A 25,594-nucleotide genomic window follows, 5' to 3' on the forward strand; every position below is an offset into this window, starting at 1 on the left:
ATTCTCTCCCCTAGCACAGTAGACCCCCTTCCATTGAGGTGCAATCCGTCAGGGCTGTATAGATTGTACCCCAAGGAAAAGTCAGCCCAGTGCTCTAGGAACCCAAACCCTTCCTTCCTACACCAAGACTTTAGCCACGCATTTAGCTCCCTAAGCTCCCGCTGTCTCCCTAAACTTGCACGTGGCACTGGCAAAATTTCCGAAAAAATGACATTGGAGGACCTTTGCCTAAACTTAGAGCCTAGATCCCTGAACTCACTCTTTAAAGTCCCCCACCTACCGTTCATTTTGTCGTTAGTACCGATATGTACCAAGACAGCCGGGTCATGCCCAGCCCCTCCCAATAATGTGTCAATATAACTGGGAAATCTCATATTTACTTTCTACACTTGTGGTCCAACTGCTTTTCTATATTGGGCCCAGAACTGGCCTGGCAATCTGTGGGTTATGGCCAATGCCAGGGGGGCTGTAACATACCTCCCAACATTTTAGAAAGAGGGACAAAACAGTGGGCGTGCCCACTTTGTGACCACACCCACAAACACACCCCTTTTCATTGTTGGTTGCTACTGTCCTGAATAAAAGTTTCCCAGATGATTGGCCTTTTAACCTAAAACAATGTAATAGGATCAAATGCTGCAGAATCTCTCTGCGCCTGCCATCAAGGTACCTGATCTAGACAGTGGGAGTGCAGGGATCCAGTTTTCTAAAACATCAGCTTTAGGGAATCCTTTTGCTGCCTGTGTAACTTTAAACTGCAGGTTCTTCCCTCCGCAGTCCAGAGATTCCAGCTACACAGATCGGTACTTCAGTAATGCATACAGTACTTTGGAAGGGTGGGCAATGCTCTCGGCCTTACTGCAGGGATCACCAACCTGGGGAGTTTCAGAGAATAGATGTTATAACTCACAGGCAGGAGGCTCACAGGTCTGATTCTGATCCTTTCTCTCCGTCCCTTCCCAGCCCCCCTGCTCCCTCACAGATAGTTCCCAGCCCCCCTGCTCCCTCACAGATAGTTCCCAGCCCCCCTGCTCCCTCACAGATAGTTCCCAGTCCCCCTGCTCCCTCACAGATAGTTCCCAGCCCCCCTGCTCCCTCACAGATAGTTCCCGGCCCCCCTGCTCCCTCACAGATAGTTCCCGGCCCCCCTGCTCCCTCACAGATAGTTCCCGGCCCTCCTGCTCCCTCACAGATAGTTCCCAGCCCCCCTGCTCCCTCACAGATAGTTCCCGGCCCCCCTGCTCCCTCACAGATAGTTCCCAGCCCTCCTGCTCCCTCACAGATAGTTCCCAGCCCTCCTGCTCCCTCACAGATAGTTCCCAGCCCTCCTGCTCCCTCACAGATAGTTCCCAGCCCCCCTGCTCCCTCACAGATAGTTCCCAGCCCTCCTGCTCCCTCACAGATAGTTCCCAGCTCTCCTGCTCCCTCACAGATAGTTCCCAGTCCCCCTGCTCCCTCACAGATAGTTCCCAGCCCTCCTGCTCCCTCACAGATCGTTCCCAGCCCTCCTGCTCCCTCACAGATAGTTCCCAGCCCTCCTGCTCCCTCACAGATAGTTCCCAGCCCTCCTGCTCCCTCACAGATAGTTCCCAGCCCTCCTGCTCCCTCACAGATAGTTCCCAGCCCTCCTGCTCCCTCACAGATAGTTCCCAGCCCCCTGCTCCCTCACAGATAGTTCCCAGCCCCCCTGCTCCCTCACAGATAGTTCCCAGTCCCCCTGCTCCCTCACAGATAGTTCCCAGCCCCCCTGCTCCCTCACAGATAGTTCCCGGCCCTCCTGCTCCCTCACAGATAGTTCCCGGCCCCCCTGCTCCCTCACAGATAGTTCCCGGCCCTCCTGCTCCCTCACAGATAGTTCCCGGCCCTCCTGCTCCCTCACAGATAGTTCCCGGCCCTCCTGCTCCCTCACAGATAGTTCCCAGTCCCCCTGCTCCCTCACAGATAGTTCCCAGTCCCCCTGCTCCCTCACAGATAGTTCCCAGCCCCCCCTGCTCCCTCACAGATAGTTCCCAGCCCTCCTGCTCCCTCACAGATAGTTCCCGGCCCCCCTGCTCCCTCACAGATAGTTCCCAGCCCTCCTGCTCCCTCACAGATAGTTCCCAGCCCTCCTGCTCCCTCACAGATAGTTCCCAGCCCCCCTGCTCCCTCACAGATAGTTCCCAGCCCCCCTGCTCCCTCACAGATAGTTCCCGGCCCCCCTGCTCCCTCACAGATAGTTCCCGGCCCCCCTGCTCCCTCACAGATAGTTCCCAGCCCTCCTGCTCCCTCACAGATAGTTCCCAGCCCTCCTGCTCCCTCACAGATAGTTCCCAGCCCTCCTGCTCCCTCACAGATAGTTCCCAGCCCTCCTGCTCCCTCACAGATAGTTCCCAGCTCTCCTGCTCCCTCACAGATAGTTCCCAGTCCCCCTGCTCCCTCACAGATAGTTCCCAGCCCTCCTGCTCCCTCACAGATCGTTCCCAGCCCTCCTGCTCCCTCACAGATAGTTCCCAGCCCTCCTGCTCCCTCACAGATAGTTCCCAGCCCTCCTGCTCCCTCACAGATAGTTCCCAGCCCTCCTGCTCCCTCACAGATAGTTCCCAGCCCCCCTGCTCCCTCACAGATAGTTCCCAGCCCCCCTGCTCCCTCACAGATAGTTCCCAGCCCCCCTGCTCCCTCACAGATAGTTCCCAGCCCCCCTGCTCCCTCACAGATAGTTCCCAGTCCCCCTGCTCCCTCACAGATAGTTCCCAGCCCCCCTGCTCCCTCACAGATAGTTCCCGGCCCTCCTGCTCCCTCACAGATAGTTCCCGGCCCCCCTGCTCCCTCACAGATAGTTCCCGGCCCTCCTGCTCCCTCACAGATAGTTCCCGGCCCTCCTGCTCCCTCACAGATAGTTCCCAGCCCTCCTGCTCCCTCACAGATAGTTCCCAGCCCTCCTGCTCCCTCACAGATAGTTCCCAGTCCCCCTGCTAGTTCCCGGCCCCCCTGCTCCCTCACAGATAGTTCCCAGCCCTCCTGCTCCCTCACAGATAGTTCCCGGCCCCCCTGCTCCCTCACAGATAGTTCCCAGCCCTCCTGCTCCCTCACAGATAGTTCCCAGCCCTCCTGCTCCCTCACAGATAGTTCCCAGCCCTCCTGCTCCCTCACAGATAGTTCCCAGCCCTCCTGCTCCCTCACAGATAGTTCCCAGCCCTCCTGCTCCCTCACAGATAGTTCCCAGCCCCCCTGCTCCCTCACAGATAGTCCCAGCCCTCCTGCTCCCTCACAGATAGTTCCCAGCCCCCCTGCTCCCTCACAGATAGTTCCCAGCCCTCCTGCTCCCTCACAGATAGTTCCCAGCCCCCCTGCTCCCTCACAGATAGTTCCCAGCCCCCCTGCTCCCTCACAGATAGTTCCCAGCCCTCCTGCTCCCTCACAGATAGTTCCCAGCCCCCCTGCTCCCTCACAGATAGTTCCCAGCCCCCCTGCTCAGTGCTTAATTTGACAGGAGGCCCAATCAGCCCGATTGGTGAGGGAGCGGGACATTAAAGCCATAGTACCGCCCAGCGCCATTTTGCTTACTGGCAGTACGGTAGCTGACGTCAGTAGCACGGGAGAAGCCGAGGTGCCGTTGGTACGTGCTACGCCGTGACGTTGCTGTGCGTGTGACGCCCCGCTCTCGGGAGATGAGAGGAGTGACGCAGTCGCGGTGCGGAAGGAGGCGCGGAGCGAGAAGATAACGGCACTGCGGGACTTTCAAACAGCGATCGGGACTGTCCCGGGAACAGCGGGCCTGTTGGGCGGTACGGCGGGGCAGTGAGGGGCAATAAGGGCCCGCTATGGGGCACCGGGGTGGAAGCGCATAAGGGGTGTCGGGGTATGGGGCAATGGGGCGCACAGGGTAGGTACATGGGCACAGAGCCTCTACATGAGCCGGTCCGGTTGCTATGAGCCACTCCCTTAGTAACCCCACAGAATAATAAACCCGAGCAGCTCCGACCCGTATGTTTGTGTGTGTGCCTGTGTGGGAGGGAAACCCTGCCCTCTGTTTAAATATGTGCGTGGCCCCGCCCACACGGGGAGGGGCTACACTGAACCGCTGCCCCACGGCCGGGAAACCAGTGCAGGCAGCAGCAGGTCTGTGTTGCTCTATATACAGTATCTATCTATTAGCAGTTATATATATATATACACACACACATGCATAATAAGGCTTAGCTGGGATTGGTTGGGCCCAGGGCTGTAATTGGGGGGGGGGGGGTCAGTACCAAGTCATGTTGCACATTGGGGTAAATAGAACAATTTACCCTTAACGTTCTCTGCTTTCCGCCCCTTATTATTATTATGTACAGTATCGGGGGGCTGATAATGAATTTATTCTGTATTAAAGCAAAATAAAGACTTTAAAATAAATAAATATCACCCTCCAGCTATGGGGAATAAGGGGACAGTAGCAAGGGGGCTAAAGGTAAGGTCACGCCCAAAGGGGAGGAGTCATTTACATGGGAAGGTCCTGGGGGGCGGGTATAATACTCACAAAGGGGAGGAGTCAGGGACAGTCATTTACATGGGAATGTCTTGGGGGCGGGTATAATACTCACAAAGGGGAGGAGTCAGGGACAGTCATTTACATGGGAAGGTCCTGGGGGGCGGGTATAATACTCACAGAGGGGAGGAGTCAGGGACAGTCATTTACATGGGAAGGTCCTGGGGGGCGGGTATAATACTCACAAAGGGAGGAGTCAGGGACAGTCATTTACATGGGAATGTCTTGGGGGCGGGTATAATACTCACAAAGGGGAGGAGTCAGGGACAGTCATTTACATGGAAGGTCCTGGGGGGCGGGTATAATACTCACAGAGGGGAGGAGTCAGGGACAGTCATTTACATGGGAAGGTCCTGGGGGCGGGTATAATACTCACAAAGGGGAGGAGTCAGGGGCAGTCATTTACATGGGAAGGTCCTGGGGGGCGGGTATAATACTCACAGAGGGGAGGAGTCAGGGGCAGTCATTTACATGGGAAGGTCCTGGGGGCGGGGTATAATACTCACAGAGGGGAGAAGTCAGGGGCAGTCATTTACATGGGAAGGTCCTGGGGGGCGGGTATAATACTCACAAAGAGGAGGAGTCAGGGACAGTCATTTACATGGGAATGTCCTGGGGGGGCGGGTATAATACTCACAGAGGGGAGGAGTCAGGGACAGTCATATGTGAAGGTCCTGGGGGGTGGGTATAATACTCACAGAGGGGAGGAGTCAGGGACAGTCATTTACATGGGAATGTCCTGGGGGGGCGGGTATAATACTCACAGAGGGGAGGAGTCAGGGACAGTCATATGTGAAGGTCCTGGGGGGTGGGTATAATACTCACAGAGGGGAGGAGTCAGGGACAGTCATATGTGAAGGTCCTGGGGGGCGGGTATAATACTCACAGAGGGGAGGAGTCAGGGACAGTTATATGTGTAGGTCCTGGGGGGTGGGTATAATACTCACAGAGGGGAGGAGTCAAGGACAGTAATTTACATGGGAAGGTCCTGGGGGGGGCGGGTATAATACTCACAGAGGGGAGGAGTCAGGGACAGTAATTTACATGGGAAGGTCCTGGGGGGCGGGTATAATACTCACAGAGGGGAGGAGTCAGGGACAGTCATTTACATGGGAAGGTCCTGGAGGGGGCGGGTATAATACAAAGGGGAGGAGTCAGTTCCTTGTACAAAAGTGTGAAAGGACTGTGATTTAGATTGCAAGCTCTTTAGGCAGGGCCCTCTTTAGCTCTTGTATTGGCTATTGGTTGTTTCTGTCTATTGGCTGTTTTATTGTTATTATTTTGTTTTGTAGTTTATAGACTTGGCATTTAAATTGCTGTCTGGTTTCTAGGACTTCATCACCTTAGCAACCAGGCAGCATCTTGGAAACCAGAAAAAAAAAAGATGAAAAGGAGAGGTTTTGATTAGAAGGTTAGGCAGGCCGGCTGAAATGTTGCGTAGGGTACATTCATCTATAACAGTGCTGTCCAACTTCTGTTGTACCGAGGGCCGGAATTTTACCGACCTACGTGGTGGAGGGCCGATAATGGAAGCCAGTTTTGACCTCTCCCCTTTTTGAAACCGCACCCACTTGAAACCACACCCATGTTATCACATGACCATACCCATATTAATGGTTGTAGTACAGCAAAAACCTCCCATACTCTGCCTGCCCTACCCTGCCTGTGTGTGTTCCATACTCTGCCTTCCCTACCCTGCCTGTGTGTGCCATACTCTGCCTTCCCTACCCTGCCTGTGTGTGTTCCATACTCTGCCTTCCCTACCCTGCCTGTGTGTGCCATACTCTGCCTTCCCTACCCTGCCTGTGTGTGCCATACTCTGCCTTCCCTACCCTGCCTGTGTGTGCCATACTCTGCCTTCCCTACCCTGCCTGTGTGTGCCATACTCTGCCTTCCCTACCCTGCCTGTGTGTGCCATACTCTGCTTCCCTACCCTGCCTGTGTGTGCCATACTCTGCCTTCCCTACCCTGCCTGCGTGTGCCATACTCTGCCTTCCCTACCCTGCCTGCGTGTGCCATACTCTGCCTTCCCTACCCTGCCTGCGTGTGCCATACTCTGCCTTCCCTACCCTGCCTGCGTGTGCCATACTCTGCCTTCCCTACCCTGCCTGCGTGTGCCATACTCTGCCTTCCCTACCCTGCCTGCGTGTGCCATACTCTGCCTTCCCTACCCTGCCTGTGTGTGCCATACTCTGCCTTCCCTACCCTGCCTGTGTGTGCCATACTCTGCCTTCCCTACCCTGCCTGTGTGTGCCATACTCTGCCTTCCCTACCCTGCCTGTGTGTGCCATACTCTGCCTTCCCTACCCTGCCTGCGTGCCATACTTTCACTGTGTGTGCCATTCTTGGCTGGTTTGTGCCATACTTGGCCTGTGTGTGCCATACTCTGCCTTCCCTACCCTGCCTGTGTGTGCCATACTCTGCTTGCCCTATGCTGTGTGTATGGCACACACAGGCAGCCTACAGTGACACAATGCTGGCACTGCTCCTACAGTCTGCACAATAACTATATATTAAAAAACTTTTTAATTGCAGTACCACCTCAGTATATGTTCTTTTTGTAGTGTGCAGGGATTATTTGTGGGTTTCTACTGCTCCTGAGGTGTGAACAGGTGAACAATGGGGGTGATTACAGCCTGAGCCTGAGGTGGGAACAGGGGAACAATGTGGGTGATTACAGCCTGAGCCTGAGGTGGGAACAGGGGAACAATGGGGGTGATTACAGCCTGAGCCTGAGGTGGGAACAGGGGAACAATGGGGGTGATTACAGCCTGAGCCTGAGGTGGGAACAGGGAAACAATGGGGGTGATTACAGCCTGAGCCTGAGGTGGGAACAGGGGAACAATGGGAGTGATTACAGCCTGAGCCTGAGGTGGGAACAGGGGAACAATGGGGGTGATTACAGCCTGAGCCTGAGGTGGGAACAGGGGAACAATGGGGGTGATTACAGCCTGAGCCTGAGGTGGGAACAGGGGAACAATGGGGGTGATTACAGCCTGAGCCTGAGGTGGGAACAGGGGAACAATGGGGGTGATTACAGCCTGAGCCTGAGGGGGGAACAGGGGAACAATGGGGGTGATTACAGCCTGAGCCTGAGGTGGGAACAGGGGAACAATGGGGGTGATTACAGCCTGAGCCTGAGGTGGGAACAGGGGAACAATGGGGGTGATTACAGCCTGAGCCTGAGGTGGGAACAGGGGAACAATGGGGGTGATTACAGCCTGAGCCTGAGGTGGGAACAGGGAAACAATGGGGGTGATTACAGCCTGAGCCTGAGGTGGGAACAGGGGAACAATGAGGGTGATTACAGCCTGAGCCTGAGGTGGGAACAGGGAAACAATGGGGGTGATTACAGCCTGAGCCTGAGGTGGGAACAGGGGAACAATGGGGGTGATTACAGCCTGAGCCTGAGGTGGGAACAGGGGAACAATGGGAGTGATTACAGCCTGAGCCTGAGGTGGGAACAGGGGAACAATGAGGGTGATTACAGCCTGAGCCTGAGGTGGGAACAGGGGAACAATGGGGGTGATTACAGCCTGAGCCTGAGGTGGGAACAGGGGAACAATGGGGGTGATTACAGCCTGAGCCTGAGGTGGGAACAGGGGAACAATGGGGGTGATTACAGCCTGAGCCTGAGGTGGGAACAGGGGAACAATGAGGGTGATTACAGCCTGAGCCTGAGGTGGGAACACTGCAGGGGGGAACAATGCAGAGATTAAAAGGTGGAACAACACAGGGGATTACATATTTAAACAATACAGAGGGATTACAGCCTGAATCTGAGGTGAGAACCATGCAGGGGGGGCAGTTAATCTCAGTACTGATGCCATTTAAAGCTTACACAAGGGTAAGCCATCAAAGCAGCCAGACAGGTGGGGGGCCACACAGAGGGGGGTCACGGGCCGCCAGTTGGACAGCACTGATCTATAACATACTGACAGCCCATTTAATGGGGAAATTGGCCACCTTTAATTTAACTATCAGTATGGCATAGACAGTCGTAGCCTGAGGCAATTGGTTTTCATTTGTTAGTATTATTTTCTGTTATTTTTACTGCTTACTTACTTCATCAGCTCAGTATTTCAGCAGCAATCTGGTTGCTAGGGTTTTGTTTACCTTAGTAACCAGGCAGCGGGATTGGAATACGACTAGGAGAGGGGCTGAATATAAAGACAAGGAATAAACAGTAACACAGAGCAATAGCTTTTTGGCTGCCGGGGTCAGTGACCCCCATTTCAAAGCTGAAAGATATAGAGGAGGAAGGCAGATATTCTAAAACCATAACAAATAATGGAGACCAATTGCAAAGTTGCTAAGAATAGGACATTCTATCACGCACTAATAGTTAATATAAAGATGAATTGTGGCTATGACTCTCTCTCTCTCTCTGGCAGGTCTCGTTTGGAGGAGGGTATGGCCGAAGTCCCACTTTATGACAAGATCAACGAAGACTCCCAGGGGGACACAGAACCCAACAGCCTCCTGCAGAAACTGCGAAACAAGATCACGTAAGCACCGCGGTGCCATTACCCATAATCCCAAGCAGGAACCACTAGTGCCCCACCATAAACCGTCCCCACAGTCACTTCCCATTGGGGTCACATGAGTCGGTGTCAGACAGTTGGTACTTCCCATGATCCCTTGCCAAAGTCCCTTATTCCATTCACGCTTTCTCTTCCACTTTGTGTGAGTGATTCGACTTTCCGGTCAGTGTGGGCGGCTCCGGGGAGGAGGGGCATAAGGGTTTCACACTGGTTGTCACTCCCAAAGTGATTTTGTACCTGGCGGCAGGGGGGGGGGGTGTGAGACAGTACAGCGCCGCGGGGGGCGGGTATGAGGAAGGGAATATATTGAGGATTGAGTGGCGAGTGTAGGGGATTAGGTTTTGGAACTGGTGTCCGGCTTCCCCTAATATTAAGTTAATGCCAGAGGCTCCAGAGTCCCCCCCCATATCTGACATCTCCTCTTTGTGCTCTTACAGAAAGCCAGTGCAGACCAAAGTGGATAACATTCTGGTATGTACTCTCTTTGTATATCCCCTCTCCCCCCATACACTCCCTGCAGCCTGTATAGTCTGTGTATATCCCCTCTCCCCCATACACTCCCTGCAGCCTGTATAGTCTGTGTATATCCCCTCTCCCCCCATACACTCCCTGCAGCCTGTATAGTCTGTGTATATCCCCTCTCCCCCCATACACTCCCTGCAGCCTGTATAGTCTGTGTATATCCCCTCTCCCCCCATACACTCCCTGCAGCCTGTATAGTCTGTGTATATCCCCTCTCCCCCATACACTCCCTGCAGCCTGTATAGTCTGTGTATATCCCCTCTCCCCCCATACACTCCCTGCAGCCTGTATAGTCTGTGTATATCCCCTCTCCCCCCATACACTCCCTGCAGCCTGTATAGTCTGTGTATATCCCCTCTCCCCCCATACACTCCCTGCAGCCTGTATAGTCTGTGTATATCCCCTCTCCCCCCATACACTCCCTGCAGCCTGTATAGTCTGTGTATATCCCCTCTCCCCCATACACTCCCTGCAGCCTGTATAGTCTGTGTATATCCCCTCTCCCCCCATACACTCCCTGCAGCCTGTATAGTCTGTGTATATCCCCTCTCCCCCCATACACTCCCTGCAGCCTGTATAGTCTGTGTATATCCCCTCTCCCCCATACACTCCCTGCAGCCTGTATAGTCTGTGTATATCCCCTCTCCCCCCATACACTCCCTGCAGCCTGTATAGTCTGTGTATATCCCCTCTCCCCCCATACACTCCCTGCAGCCTGTATAGTCTGTGTATATCCCCTCTCCCCCCATACACTCCCTGCAGCCTGTATAGTCTGTGTATATCCCCTCTCCCCCCATACACTCCCTGCAGCCTGTATAGTCTGTGTATATCCCCTCTCCCCCAATACACTCCCTGCAGCCTGTATAGTCTGTGTATATCCCCTCTCCCCCCATACACTCCCTGCAGCCTGTATAGTCTGTGTATATCCCCTCTCCCCCCATACACTCCCTGCAGCCTGTATAGTCTGTGTATATCCCCTCTCCCCCCATACACTCCCTGCAGCCTGTATAGTCTGTGTATATCCCCTCCCCCCCCCCCATACACTCCCTGCAGCCTGTATAGTCTGTGTATATCCCCTCTCCCCCTATACACTCCCTGCAGCCTGTATAGTCTGTGTATATCCCCTCTCCCCCCCCATACACTCCCTGCAGCCTGTATAGTCTGTGTATATCCCCTCTCCCCCCATACACTCCCTGCAGCCTGTATAGTCTGTGTATATCCCCTCTCCCCCCCCATACACTCCCTGCAGCCTGTATAGTCTGTGTATATCCCCTCTCCCCCTATACACTCCCTGCAGCCTGTATAGTCTGTGTATATCCCCTCTCCCCCCCATACACTCCCTGCAGCCTGTATAGTCTGTGCATATCCCCTCTCCCCCATACACTCCCTGCAGCTTGTATAGTCTGTGTATATCCCCTCTCCCCCCATACACTCCCTGCAGCCTGTATAGTCTGTGTATATCCCCTCTCCCCCATACACTCCCTGCAGCCTGTATAGTCTGTGTATATCTCCTCTCCCCCCATACACTCCCTGCAGCCTGTATAGTCTGTGTATATCTCCTCTCCCCCCCCCCCATACACTCCCTGCAGCCTGTATAGTCTGTGTATATCCCCTCTCCCCCATACACTCCCTGCAGCCTGTATAGTCTGTGTATATCCCCTCTCCTCCCATACACTCCCTGCAGCCTGTATAGTCTGTGTATATCCCCTCTCCCCCATACACTCCCTGCAGCCTGTATAGTCTGTGTATATCTCCTCTCCACCCCCATACACTCCCTGCAGCCTGTATAGTCTGTGTATATCCCCTCTCCCCCCATACACTCCCTGCAGCTTGTATAGTCTGTGTATATCTCCTCTCCCCCCCCCCCCCCCATACACTCCCTACAGCCTGTATAGTCTGTGTATATCTCCTCTCCCCCCATACACTCCCTGCAGCCTGTATAGTCTGTGTATATCCCCTCTCCCCCCCATACACTCCCTGCAGCCTGTATAGTCTGTGTATATCCCCTCTCCCCCCATACACTCCCTACAGCCTGTATAGTCTGTGTATATCCCCTCTCCCCCCATACACTCCCTGCAGCCTGTATAGTCTGTGTATATCCCCTCTCCTCCCATACACTCCCTGCAGCCTGTATAGTCTGTGTATATCCCCTCTCCTCCCATACACTCCCTGCAGCTTGTATAGTCTGTGTATATCCCCTCTCCCCCCATACACTCCCTGCAGCCTGTATAGTCTGTGTATATCCCCTCTCCTCCCATACACTCCCTGCAGCTTGTATAGTCTGTGTATATCCCCTCTCCCCCCATACACTCCCTGCAGCCTGTATAGTCTGTGTATATCCCCTCTCCTCCCATACACTCCCTGCAGCTTGTATAGTCTGTGTATATCCCCTCTCCCCCCATACACTCCCTGCAGCCTGTATAGTCTGTGTATATCTCCTCTCCCCCCCATACACTCCCTGCAGCCTGTATAGTCTGTGTATATCCCCTCTCCTCCCATACACTCCCTGCAGCTTGTATAGTCTGTGTATATCCCCTCTCCCCCCATACACTCCCTGCAGCCTGTATAGTCTGTGTATATCCCCTCTCCCCCCCCATACACTCCCTGCAGCCTGTATAGTCTGTGTATATCCCCTCTCCCCCCATACACTCCCTGCAGCCTGTATAGTCTGTGTATATCCCCTCTCCCCCTATACACTCCCTGCAGCCTGTATAGTCTGTGTATATCCCCTCTCCCCCCCATACACTCCCTGCAGCCTGTATAGTCTGTGTATATCCCCTCTCCCCCCATACACTCCCTGCAGCCTGTATAGTCTGTGTATATCCCCTCTCCCCCCATACACTCCCTGCAGCCTGTATAGTCTGTGTATATCCCCTCTCCCCCCATACACTCCCTGCAGCCTGTATAGTCTGTGTATATCCTCTCTCCCCCCCATACACTCCCTGCAGCCTGTATAGTCTGTGCAAATCCCCTCTCCCCCATACACTCCCTGCAGCCTGTATAGTCTGTGTATATCCCCTCTCCCCCCCATACACTCCCTGCAGCCTGTATAGTCTGTGTATATCCCCTCTCCCCCCCCATACACTCCCTGCAGCCTGTATAGTCTGTGTATATCCCCTCTCCCCCCATACACTCCCTGCAGCCTGTATAGTCTGTGTATATCTCCTCTCCTCCCATACACTCCCTGCAGCTTGTATAGTCTGTGTATATCCCCTCTCCCCCCATACACTCCCTGCAGCCTGTATAGTCTGTGTATATCCCCTCTCCCCCCATACACTCCCTGCAGCCTGTATAGTCTGTGTATATCCCCTCCCCCCCCATACACTCCCTGCAGCCTGTATAGTCTGTGTATATCCCCTCTCCCCCCCATACACTCCCTGCAGCCTGTATAGTCTGTGTATATCCCCTCTCCTCCCATACACTCCCTGCAGCCTGTATAGTCTGTGTATATCCCCTCTCCCCCCATACACTCCCTGCAGCCTGTATAGTCTGTGTATATCCCCTCTCCCCCCATACACTCCCTGCAGCCTGTATAGTCTGTGTATATCCCCTCTCCCCCCATACACTCCCTGCAGCCTGTATAGTCTGTGTATATCCCCTCTCCCCCCATACACTCCCTGCAGCCTGTATAGTCTGTGTATATCCCCTCTCCCCCCATACACTCCCTGCAGCCTGTATAGTCTGTGTATATCCCCTCTCCCCCTATACACTCCCTGCAGCTTGTATAGTCTGTGTATATCCCCTCTCCCCCCATACACTCCCTGCAGCCTGTATAGTCTGTGTATATCCCCTCTCCCCCCATACACTCCCTGCAGCTTGTATAGTCTGTGTATATCCCCTCTCCCCCCATACACTCCCTGCAGCCTGTATAGTCTGTGTATATCCCCTCTCCCCCCATACACTCCCTGCAGCCTGTATAGTCTGTGTATATCCCCTCTCCTCCCATACACTCCCTGCAGCCTGTATAGTCTGTGTATATCCCCTCTCCCCCCCATACACTCCCTGCAGCCTGTATAGTCTGTGTATATCCCCTCTCCCCCCATACACTCCCTGCAGCCTGTATAGTCTGTGTATATCCCCTCTCCCCCCATACACTCCCTGCAGCCTGTATAGTCTGTATATATCCCCTCTCCCCCCATACACTCCCTGCAGCCTGTATAGTCTGTGTATATCCCCTCTCCCCCCATACACTCCCTGCAGCCTGTATAGTCTGTGTATATCCCCTCTCCCCCCATACACTCCCTGCAGCCTGTATAGTCTGTGTATATCCCCTCTCCCCCCATACACTCCCTGCAGCCTGTATAGTCTGTGTATATCCCCTCTCCCCCCCATACACTCCCTGCAGCCTGTATAGTCTGTGTATATCCCCTCTCCCCCCATACACTCCCTGCAGCCTGTATAGTCTGTGTATATCCCCTCTCCCCCCCATACACTCCCTGCAGCAAATAATTTCCCCCCCTGCTTCATCGCACCTTATCCAGTACCGGCACATACAGTGGGTGCTGCCTGCAGCTTTGTAGCTCCCTCTAACTTGAACTATTTCTCTCTGCAGCAGGATGTACAGAAATTGACAGATTATGACAAACTGTATCTGTATCTACAACTCCCTGCAGGACCCAGTGCCCCAGAGAAAAGGTACCAGCAAGTAATAAATGGTCAGTAGGGGGGAGCAGGCCCGTTTCTATATCTCGCAGTTCCTGAAGTGGCCAGCAGGAGTCAGTATTGGTATAAGGCACACACAGGGTGCATAGCCAACTGCTGCTTAGGACCAACAAGCATGGTCCCTAAATATGAATGGAAATCTGGCAACCAACAGCTGATTGGGCTAGGTAGGGAATCTTATTGGCCTGGGTAGAGCAGCAGTAGTGAGGGGCAGGGAGTTGCAGAAATTAGGGGGCGGGGAATAAGAGAAGGAGGATATGATTGTAATGCATATAAATAATAGGGATCTGTGGGGGAGGCACTTGGGCCCCCGCCAGTATTCTGTGTGTGGTTGGTGTTTGTTGGCCGCCGCCCAGTGATTGTGAGTATTCTTTGCACAACAGCCTGGACATAGGAAGTGTGAACACGGCAGAACACATGCACGCCTGCACCTGGATCCGGAACCACCTGGAGGAGCACACGGACACCTGTCTGCCCAAGCAGGACGTCTATGATGCCTACAAGTGAGTTGGCCAAAGGGACAAGCCAGGCCGGGGGCTCTGCATTGTATGGGGGGGGGGGACCTGATGCCCCTCAGCCACATCCTGTGCAGCAACTTGATCCAATCATGGGTTGGGTTACCTGGAGCCCCTCCCATTTCAGCCACTGAAAGATCGGGGGGGGGTTCATTAATGAATGTCGCCATCTCATGTTAATTCCCTTTGTGCCTTTGCCCGCAGGAGGTACTGCGACAACCTTCATGGACGCCCGCTCAGCGTGGCCAATTTCGGGAAGATTATTCGGGAGATCTTCCCTAATATCAAGGCCAGACGGCTGGGAGGAAGAGGCCAGTCTAAATATCCTTTAACAGCCTGCCCTGCTGCTATAATAACCCCCCCCCCCCCCAGTAATACTCCTTCCCATGTAATGTCTAACAAGGCCAGAGCCAAGAGCCCCGGCAGGGGTAAAGCCACCATGCAGGCCACATGGGAAATAAAGGGTAAGAGAAGGGGGTCCAGCATTTTGGGGGGAAGGGGGGGGGTGATCATTTTATTGCAGATAGAAGAATACATTGATAGCCGGCCATTTGTGGTTCTCCTGCTTTGGGCAAGGGGCACTTTCCCCATAGGAAGCAGTAGAACAGCGCCCCCATGTGTGTGCATACCCTGATACAGGCCGGTGGGCAAGGTCGGACCCCCAGTACCTCTGTGCTATGTAACCTTAACAGCAAGACACATACTGCTACAGTGGGCTGCGCAGGAAAAGCGTGGTGAGCTTGCAACCCTTACCCAGCCTGGACCTGAAGATGGCAGAGAGTGTAAGTGCCACCCCTATAGTGCCCCCTCCCCCAGTCTGTGTCTGTCTCACCTCTGTCTCCCTGTCTGTTCTCTCTCTGCCCTCAATACTGTATCCGCTGTTCTCTTCTTTCTTTACACTCCTGTGTCCCTTCCTCCCATGATTCCCTGGCCTCTCTTCCCATGATTCCCTGTATCCCTTCCTCCCATGATTCCCTTGCTCTCTTCCCATGATTCACTGTATCCCTTCCTCCCATGATTCCCTTGCCTCTCTTCCCATGATTCCCTGTCTTCCTTCCTCCCATGATTCCCTGTCTTCCTTCCTCCCATGATTCCCTGTATCCCTTCCTCCCATGATTCCCTGTATCCCTTCCTCCCATGATTCCCTGCCTCTCTTCCCATGATTCACTGTATCCCTTCCTCCCATGATTCCTTGCCTCTCTTCCCATGATTCCCTGTCTTCCTTCCTCCCATGATTCCCTGTATCCCTTCCTCCCATGATTCCCTGTATCCCTTCCTCCCATGATTCCCTGTATCCCTTCCTCCCATGATTCCCTGCCTCTCTTCCCATGATTCCCTGTATCCCTTCCTCCCATGATTCCCTTGCTCTCTTCCCATGATTCCCTTGCTCTCTTCCCATGATTCCCTGTATCCCTTCCTCCCATGATTCCCTGCCTCTCTTCCCATGATTCCCTGTATCCCTTCCTCCCGTGATTCCCTGCCTCTCTTCCCATAATTCCCTGTCTCCCTTCCTCCCATGATTCCCTGTATCCCTTCCTCCCATGATTCCCTGTATCCCTTCCTCCCATGATTCCCTGCCTCTCTTCCCATGATTCCCTGTATCCCTTCCTCCCATGATTCCCTGCCTCTCTTCCCATGATTCCCTGTCTCCCTTCCTCCCATGATTCCCCAGCTCTCTTCCAATAATTCCCTGTCTCCCTTCCTCCCATGATTCCCCAGCTCTCTTCCCATAATTCCCTGTCTCCCTTCCTCCCATGATTCCCCAGCTCTCTTCCCATGATTCCCTGTCTCCCATCTTTCCCTAATTCCCTGTCTCCCATCTTGCCATGATTCACCTGGTCTTTTCCCATGATTCCCTTGCTCTCTTCCCGCAATTCCCTTGCTCTTTTCCCACAATACCCTTACTCTCTTCCCACGATTCCTTTACTCTCTTCCCATGATTCCCTGACTCCCATCTTGCCATGATTCACCTGGTCTTTTCCCATAATTCCCTTGTTCTCTTCCCATGATTCCCTGTCTCTCATCTTGCCATGATTCCCTTGTTCTCTTCCCATGATTCCCTTGCTCTCTTCCCATGATTCCCTTGCTCCCATGATTCCATCTCCCTTCCTCCCATGATTCCCTGTCTCCCTTCCTCCCATGATTCCTTGTCTCCCTTCCTCCCATGATTCCCTAGCTCTCTTCCCATGATTCCCTGTCTCCCTTGCTCTCATAATTCCCTGTCTCCCTTGCTCCCATGATTCCCTGTCTCCCATGATTCCCTGTCTCCCTTGCTCCCATGATTCCCTGGCTCTCTTCCCATGATTCCCTGGCTCTCTTCCCATGATTCCCTGGCTTTCTTCCCATGATTCCATCTCCCGTCCTCCCATGATTCCCAGGCTCTCTTCCCATGATTCCATCTCCCGTCTTCCCATGATTCCCAGGCTCCCTTCCCATGATTCCATCTCCCGTCCTCCCATGATTCCCTGGCTCTCTTCCCATGATTCCATCTCCCGTCCTCCCATGATTCCCTGGCTCTCTTCTCATTGGTCTCCAGATCCCCTTTCTCCCTTTTCTCATTTGCCCCCAATTCTGCTTCCCTTCCCTTTTACCATTTGCCCCTAGTTCCCAGTTGTGCCCACCTCCCTTTTCCTCTCCTCCCATACCCATCTTCTCATTTGCCCCCAATTCTGCTTTCCCAACTGCCCCTAGTTCCCCTGACCTTCCTCCATGCTTTTCATCCTCTTCCTCCCGCTCTGTTTTCTGTTTGGGCCCTGGTTCCAGTACTTGCCGGCTTCTCCTTGCTTCTGCCCCTGCCCCTAATGCCCTGCCCCACCCCGCTGGCACCGAGGAGTTCCCTTAACCCTTTCTGTGCTGTCTCTCCGGCTTCAGTCCGAGCTCACTGACCTGGTTCAGTCCTACAACAACGACGTGATCAACGCCTCCTGCGCTCTCATCTGCAACTGGGCCGAGAAGATCCTCAAGCGCTCGTTCAACAACATAGTGGAAGTGGCTCACTTTCTGATCCAGCAGCACCTCATTAACCCCCGCAGTGCCAACGCAGAACTTGTTCTGTCCATGGTCCTTTCAGGTCAGTCACATGGTGGTGCTGGAGAGAGACATCAGGATTCTCATAGAGGTGACTGTCTCCTGTAAGTGAGATGTCTCTCATACTTCTTTGGTCTTCATCTAACAGAGAACTCTCAGGGGGGTACGCAGAAAACCCAAAAACAGCCTGCGGACGGGGCTGGCAATAAGGGGTCCGAGTCTCCTGAAGGGGGCGGTGATGCCGGGACCAAGGTGAGCAGATCCCCCCCCCCCCTCTCTCTCTAGAGAGTAACTAGTAGCCTTCAGAACTGCCCCTCCTATACCCATTTATATCTGTCTCCTCCCACAGAGCAAGGCCAGACCCAGTAACTAGTAGCCTTCAGAACCGCCCCTCCTATACCCATTTATATCTGTCTCCTCCCACAGAGCAAGGCCAGACCCAGTAACTAGTAGCCTTCAGAACCACCCCTCCTATACCCATTTATATCTGTCTCCTCCCACAGAGCAAGGCCAGACCCAGTAACTAGTAGCCTTCAGAACCACCCCTCCTATACCCATTTATATCTGTCTCCTCCCACAGAGCAAGGCCAGACCCAGTAACTAGTAGCCTTCAGAACCACCCCTCCTATACCCATTTATATCTGTCTCCTCCCACAGAGCAAGGCCAGACCCAGTAACTAGTAGCCTTCAGAACCACCCCTCCTATACCCATTTATATCTGTCTCCTCCCACAGAGCAAGGCCAGACCCAGTAACTAGTAGCCTTCAGAACCGCCTCTCCTATACCCATTTATATCTGTCTCCTCCCACAGAGCAAGGCCAGACCCAGTAACTAGTAGCCTTCAGAACCGCCTCTCCTATACCCATTTATATCTGTCTCCTCCCACAGAGCAAGACCAGACCCAGTAACTAGTAGCCTTCAGAACCACCTCTCCTATACCCATTTATATCTGTCTCCTCCCACAGAGCAAGGCCAGACCCAGTAACTAGTAGCCTTCAGAACCACCCCTCCTATACCCATTTATATCTGTCTCCTCCCACAGAGCAAGACCAGACCCAGTAACTAGTAGCCTTCAGAACCACCCCTCCTATACCCATTTATATCTGTCTCCTCCCACAGAGCAAGACCAGACCCAGTAACTAGTAGCCTTCAGAACCACCCCTCCTATACCCATTTATATCTGTCTCCTCCCACAGAGCAAGGCCAGACCCAGTAACTAGTAGCCTTCAGAACCACCCCTCCTATACCCATTTATATCTGTCTCCTCCCACAGAGCAAGACCAGACCCAGTAACTAGTAGCCTTCAGAACCACCCCTCCTATACCCATTTATATCTGTCTCCTCCCACAGAGCAAGACCAGACCCAGTAACTAGTAGCCTTCAGAACCACCCCTCCTATACCCATTTATATCTGTCTCCTCCCACAGAGCAAGGCCAGACCCAGTAACTAGTAGCCTTCAGAACCACCCCTCCTATACCCATTTATATCTGTCTCCTCCCACAGAGCAAGACCAGACCCAGTAACTAGTAGCCTTCAGAACCACCTCTCCTATACCCATTTATATCTGTCTCCTCCCACAGAGCAAGGCCAGACCCAGTAACTAGTAGCCTTCAGAACCACCCCTCCTATACCCATTTATATCTGTCTCCTCCCACAGAGCAAGACCAGACCCAGTAACTAGTAGCCTTCAGAACCGCCCCTCCTATACCCATTTATATCTGTCTCCTCCCACAGAGCAAGGCCAGACCCAGTAACTAGTAGCCTTCAGAACCACCTCTCCTATACCCATTTATATCTGTCTCCTCCCACAGAGCAAGGCCAGACCCAGTAACTAGTAGCCTTCAGAACCACCTCTCCTATACCCATTTATATCTGTCTCCTCCCACAGAGCAAGGCCAGACCCAGTAACTAGTAGCCTTCAGAACCACCTCTCCTATACCCATTTATATCTGTCTCCTCCCACAGAGCAAGGCCAGACCCAGTAACTAGTAGCCTTCAGAACCGCCCCTCCTATACCCATTTATATCTGTCTCCTCCCACAGAGCAAGGCCAGACCCAGTAACTAGTAGCCTTCAGAACCACCCCTCCTATACCCATTTATATCTGTCTCCTCCCACAGAGCAAGGCCAGACCCAGTAACTAGTAGCCTTCAGAACCACCTCTCCTATACCCATTTATATCTGTCTCCTCCCACAGAGCAAGGCCAGACCCAGTAACTAGTAGCCTTCAGAACCACCCCTCCTATACCCATTTATATCTGTCTCCTCCCACAGAGCAAGACCAGACCCAGTAACTAGTAGCCTTCAGAACCACCTCTCCTATACCCATTTATATCTGTCTCCTCCCACAGAGCAAGGCCAGACCCAGTAACTAGTAGCCTTCAGAACCACCTCTCCTATACCCATTTATATCTGTCTCCTCCCACAGAGCAAGGCCAGACCCAGTAACTAGTAGCCTTCAGAACCGCCCCTCCTATACCCATTTATATCTGTCTCCTCCCACAGAGCAAGGCCAGACCCAGTAACTAGTAGCCTTCAGAACCACCCCTCCTATACCCATTTATATCTGTCTCCTCCCACAGAGCAAGGCCAGACCCAGTAACTAGTAGCCTTCAGAACCACCTCTCCTATACCCATTTATATCTGTCTCCTCCCACAGAGCAAGGCCAGACCCAGTAACTAGTAGCCTTCAGAACCACCTCTCCTATACCCATTTATATCTGTCTCCTCCCACAGAGCAAGGCCAGACCCAGTAACTAGTAGCCTTCAGAACCGCCCCTCCTATACCCATTTATATCTGTCTCCTCCCACAGAGCAAGGCCAGACCCAGTAACTAGTAGCCTTCAGAACCACCCCTCCTATACCCATTTATATCTGTCTCCTCCCACAGAGCAAGGCCAGACCCAGTAACTAGTAGCCTTCAGAACCACCTCTCCTATACCCATTTATATCTGTCTCCTCCCACAGAGCAAGGCCAGACCCAGTAACTAGTAGCCTTCAGAACCACCCCTCCTATACCCATTTATATCTGTCTCCTCCCACAGAGCAAGACCAGACCCAGTAACTAGTAGCCTTCAGAACCACCTCTCCTATACCCATTTATATCTGTCTCCTCCCACAGAGCAAGGCCAGACCCAGTAACTAGTAGCCTTCAGAACCACCTCTCCTATACCCATTTATATCTGTCTCCTCCCACAGAGCAAGGCCAGACCCAGTAACTAGTAGCCTTCAGAACCACCTCTCCTATACCCATTTATATCTGTCTCCTCCCACAGAGCAAGGCCAGACCCAGTAACTAGTAGCCTTCAGAACCACCTCTCCTATACCCATTTATATCTGTCTCCTCCCACAGAGCAAGGCCAGACCCAGTAACTAGTAGCCTTCAGAACCACCTCTCCTATACCCATTTATATCTGTCTCCTCCCACAGAGCAAGACCAGACCCAGTAACTAGTAGCCTTCAGAACCACCCCTCCTATACCCATTTATATCTGTCTCCTCCCACAGAGCAAGGCCAGACCCAGTAACTAGTAGCCTTCAGAACCACCCCTCCTATACCCATTTATATCTGTCTCCTCCCACAGAGCAAGGCCAGACCCAGTAACTAGTAGCCTTCAGAACCACCCCTCCTATACCCATTTATATCTGTCTCCTCCCACAGAGCAAGGCCAGACCCAGTAACTAGTAGCCTTCAGAACCACCCCTCCTATACCCATTTATATCTGTCTCCTCCCACAGAGCAAGGCCAGACCCAGTAACTAGTAGCCTTCAGAACCGCCCCTCCTATACCCATTTATATCTGTCTCCTCCCACAGAGCAAGGCCAGACCCAGTAACTAGTAGCCTTCAGAACCACCCCTCCTATACCCATTTATATCTGTCTCCTCCCACAGAGCAAGGCCAGACCCAGTAACTAGTAGCCTTCAGAACCACCCCTCCTATACCCATTTATATCTGTCTCCTCCCACAGAGCAAGGCCAGACCCAGTAACTAGTAGCCTTCAGAACCACCCCTCCTATACCCATTTATATCTGTCTCCTCCCACAGAGCAAGGCCAGACCCAGTAACTAGTAGCCTTCAGAACCGCCTCTCCTATACCCATTTATATCTGTCTCCTCCCACAGAGCAAGGCCAGACCCAGTAACTAGTAGCCTTCAGAACCACCTCTCCTATACCCATTTATATCTGTCTCCTCCCACAGAGCAAGACCAGACCCAGTAACTAGTAGCCTTCAGAACCACCTCTCCTATACCCATTTATATCTGTCTCCTCCCACAGAGCAAGGCCAGACCCAGTAACTAGTAGCCTTCAGAACCACCCCTCCTATACCCATTTATATCTGTCTCCTCCCACAGAGCAAGACCAGACCCAGTAACTAGTAGCCTTCAGAACCGCCCCTCCTATACCCATTTATATCTGTCTCCTCCCACAGAGCAAGGCCAGACCCAGTAACTAGTAGCCTTCAGAACCACCTCTCCTATACCCATTTATATCTGTCTCCTCCCACAGAGCAAGGCCAGACCCAGTAACTAGTAGCCTTCAGAACCGCCCTCCTATACCCATTTATATCTGTCTCCTCCCACAGAGCAAGGCCAGACCCAGTAACTAGTAGCCTTCAGAACCACCTCTCCTATACCCATTTATATCTGTCTCCTCCCACAGAGCAAGACCAGACCCAGTAACTAGTAGCCTTCAGAACCACCTCTCCTATACCCATTTATATCTGTCTCCTCCCACAGAGCAAGGCCAGACCCAGTAACTAGTAGCCTTCAGAACCACCCCTCCTATACCCATTTATATCTGTCTCCTCCCACAGAGCAAGACCAGACCCAGTAACTAGTAGCCTTCAGAACCACCCCTCCTATACCCATTTATATCTGTCTCCTCCCACAGAGCAAGGCCAGACCCAGTAACTAGTAGCCTTCAGAACCACCCCTCCTATACCCATTTATATCTGTCTCCTCCCACAGAGCAAGACCAGACCCAGTAACTAGTAGCCTTCAGAACCACCCCTCCTATACCCATTTATATCTGTCTCCTCCCACAGAGCAAGGCCAGACCCAGTAACTAGTAGCCTTCAGAACCACCCCTCCTATACCCATTTATATCTGTCTCCTCCCACAGAGCAAGACCAGACCCAGTAACTAGTAGCCTTCAGAACCACCTCTCCTATACCCATTTATATCTGTCTCCTCCCACAGAGCAAGGCCAGACCCAGTAACTAGTAGCCTTCAGAACCACCCCTCCTATACCCATTTATATCTGTCTCCTCCCACAGAGCAAGACCACGAGCCCAAATGTGGGCAGCCCCCAGCAGCCGCCGAAGAAGCGCCCCCCGGAGCAGCAGAAGGCAGCCAGTAACCCACAAGTTGATGCTTTGGTGGCTAAATACCCGCCGGTGCTGCCGCGCCCTACAGAGAAGATAACTCCGATCCGACTTACCCCTCAAGTGTTGGCACCAAAGATAATTCCTGGATCTTTGCCCTTCACAGCGGTCTCTTCCGGCACATCTCTTACCGTGGCAGCGGGCATCAATGGCGCCGGCCTGGTGCCTCAGCCGGTAATCATGATCCAACCAGATATGGTGAGCTTGGAGACCCACCCCCTCCCCAAAGCCCCCCACAACAGCACCAAAGAGAGAGCAGCCGGAGGGGGGGAAACCAAGGGGCTGAAGCGGCGAGCGGAGGGCGACCCTGCTGCCGGCGCCACCGCCAAACGGAAGCGCGGCCGACCCCGGAAAGTCGGATCTACTCCCAACGACTTGGCTCCAAGCTGCTTAGCCACTGCAAGGGGTCCCGCCTCAGCTCCCAGCGATGCCCCGGGGCAGGACTCTGTCCCAGAATTCTACACTGGGGGGGCATTACCCGCAGCCCCACGTGCCAGCGTTAGGGGAGAGACGCTAAAGCCTTCGGCTCAGCCACCGTCCGCCGAACTGCAGGAAAGTGCTGGCGCGGGCACCACAAAGGCCCAGGCGGGCAGTGCCCCCATTCAGGTGAGTGTGATTACAGATGCCAGGCAGAGTATGGCCTTCTGGACAATGATGAAAGAAGATGCTGACAAGAGGCTGACCCCCCCCAAGGAAGAACGTCATAAAGGTTGGCCGCCCGACGACAAGGTTCAGCCCCTGCCTGAACAGTGACCTAGCACCCCGACACCCTACTAGCAGTTTCTTCTAACACCCCAGGGACCCTTTCCTGGGCCAAATGTCTGCCCCGACCGGCTCTGGGTGGGAAACAGCCATAGTCCGTCATCCATCTTGTTTCCTTGTAAAGCCTCCTCTCTCTTTCATCTTTTCTATAATAAACCCCTTTCTTGCCATTCTCCCTGCCAGTGAGGGGGGCAGGGGGCAAATACAGGACTGGTACAGGGGGATGGGGGCATTGCCACGCCTTTATCTGTGTAATTAATATTAAAAAAGCCTCGTTTCAGGGCTTTCATGTTTATATAAATACATGCAAATTTCATGGGACTGTGAAATGAAAATGATACCCCCCCAATATCTCACTTACAGTAACGGGGAGAGAATCCCGCGTGCCCCGGGAATGAGCGGGCACGCTGGCACACTGGCTCTCGGGGAGAAGAGACTGTGGTTGGGGGTGCAGAGAATTGCTCGACGCGTTTCACTTCCTTTCATGGGATGTCCTGAGCAGCTGGGCCGGCGGTGCAGGACGCGGAAAGCCAAGGGGTAGATAGGGGGGGACCCCCTGATTCCCCCCCGTCCTCAAATCTGCTTTGTGATCCTCGCTGCAACTCGGCAGAGACTGTTTAAAGGGGAAATTCTACCTGAAATATAAGTTATAAGAATGTTAAAGTGAGTAGTACAGTTTGCAGTTGGTCTGTTATAAATTACGATTAAACGACGCTCTGATTCGCTGTGATGCTCTCTTCCCCACCCCTGTGATTGGGCACAGGGGTGGGGAATTAGGGTGCATGCCCCGCCTCCCGTGAAAGATCAGAGAATCCCCTGTACCAGGGAAAATACAGGGGATTGACTTACCCAGGGTTCCCCCTGCGTGACCATGGGAAAGAGAGCAGCCCAACAGCAGCGGGGTACAGAGGATTTGTAAATGAACAGCCATTTAAAAGGAAGAAGAGTTGCTGATAATATACTGAAAGCTGTGTGTGGGTTAACTTCCCCTTAGCACTTAGTGTACAGTTTAAAGGGGGCGGGAATAACCGTGTTAGCGCTGTGTTTGTGGTTAGTTGTCATGTTAATGTTTAAAAAAAAAGCCATTTTAATCCATGTGCTGTTTGTGCCCGTGTCGTTTATTGGGTGATGCCAGGCAACACTAGGCCCCTCCGGGCCCTCTCCGATTAGGGTCGTCCCAATCTGACCCATTACACTGCTGGCCCAATCAGATAAAGATCCACTCATGTGGCATCCAGTCATTTTTGTCCAGTTTAACTCAAATCCCAACTGTCCTGTCCCTCAAATTCCCAACGCAGCCGGCGGTTCCTGATCCTCTCCTGACTGGGTCAAGCTGCAGTTGTTGGCTTTGGGTCCAAACCATTCATCAACATGAACTGACCCACTGTACTGGTGGCCAGACTACATGGGGAAGCCTGGCCCAACTACGTGGGGAAGCCTGGCCCGGCTATGGTGGGGAAGCCTTGGCCCAACTAGGTGGGGAAGCCTGGCCCGGCTATGGTGGGGAAGCCTTGGCCCAACTAGGTGGGGAAGCCTGGCCCGGCTATGGTGGGGAAGCCTTGGCCCAACTAGGTGGAGAAGCCTGGCCCGGCTATGGTGGAGAAGCCTTGGCCCGGCTGTGGTGGGGAAGCCTTGGCCCAACTAGGTGGAGAAGCCTGGCCCGGCTGTGGT

At 53.4% G+C, this 25,594-nt stretch overlaps 1 protein-coding gene and 1 long non-coding RNA gene across 6 annotated transcripts; one reads left to right on the plus strand and one right to left on the minus strand.

Annotated features, from left to right (window-relative positions):
- Nucleotides 1-353: 353 nt before the first annotated feature.
- On the minus strand, nt 354-4,014 carry LOC116406918. The gene is made up of 2 exons (XR_004219881.1): nt 3,544-4,014; nt 354-875 (listed from the first exon to the last, which is right to left on the minus strand). It is a non-coding gene; the product is annotated as an uncharacterized LOC116406918 (long non-coding RNA).
- Nucleotides 3,632-25,018, plus strand: rfx5 (regulatory factor X5). 5 transcript variants are annotated; one of them, XM_031890298.1, is made up of 11 exons: nt 3,636-3,764; nt 8,902-9,015; nt 9,489-9,522; nt 14,126-14,208; nt 14,619-14,738; nt 14,955-15,071; nt 15,451-15,532; nt 17,622-17,820; nt 17,926-18,029; nt 23,054-23,767; nt 24,287-25,018. In XM_031890298.1, the coding sequence occupies exons 2-11, from the start codon at nt 8,921-8,923 to the stop codon at nt 24,287-24,289; spliced, it is 1,551 nt and encodes a 516-aa protein (XP_031746158.1). In that variant the 5' UTR covers nt 3,636-3,764; nt 8,902-8,920; the 3' UTR covers nt 24,290-25,018. The 5 variants fall into 5 exon arrangements, with proteins under 5 accessions (NP_001076812.1, XP_031746158.1, XP_031746157.1 ...); NM_001083343.1 differs by having other exon boundaries at nt 3,632-3,764; nt 23,054-25,018; XM_031890296.1 differs by lacking the exon at nt 14,126-14,208 and having other exon boundaries at nt 3,683-3,764; nt 23,054-25,018.
- The last annotated feature ends 576 nt before the right edge of the window (nt 25,019-25,594 follow it).

Source organism: Xenopus tropicalis, chromosome 8, assembly GCF_000004195.4.
Source record: "Xenopus tropicalis strain Nigerian chromosome 8, UCB_Xtro_10.0, whole genome shotgun sequence".
Lineage (NCBI taxonomy): Eukaryota > Metazoa > Chordata > Amphibia > Anura > Pipidae > Xenopus > Xenopus tropicalis.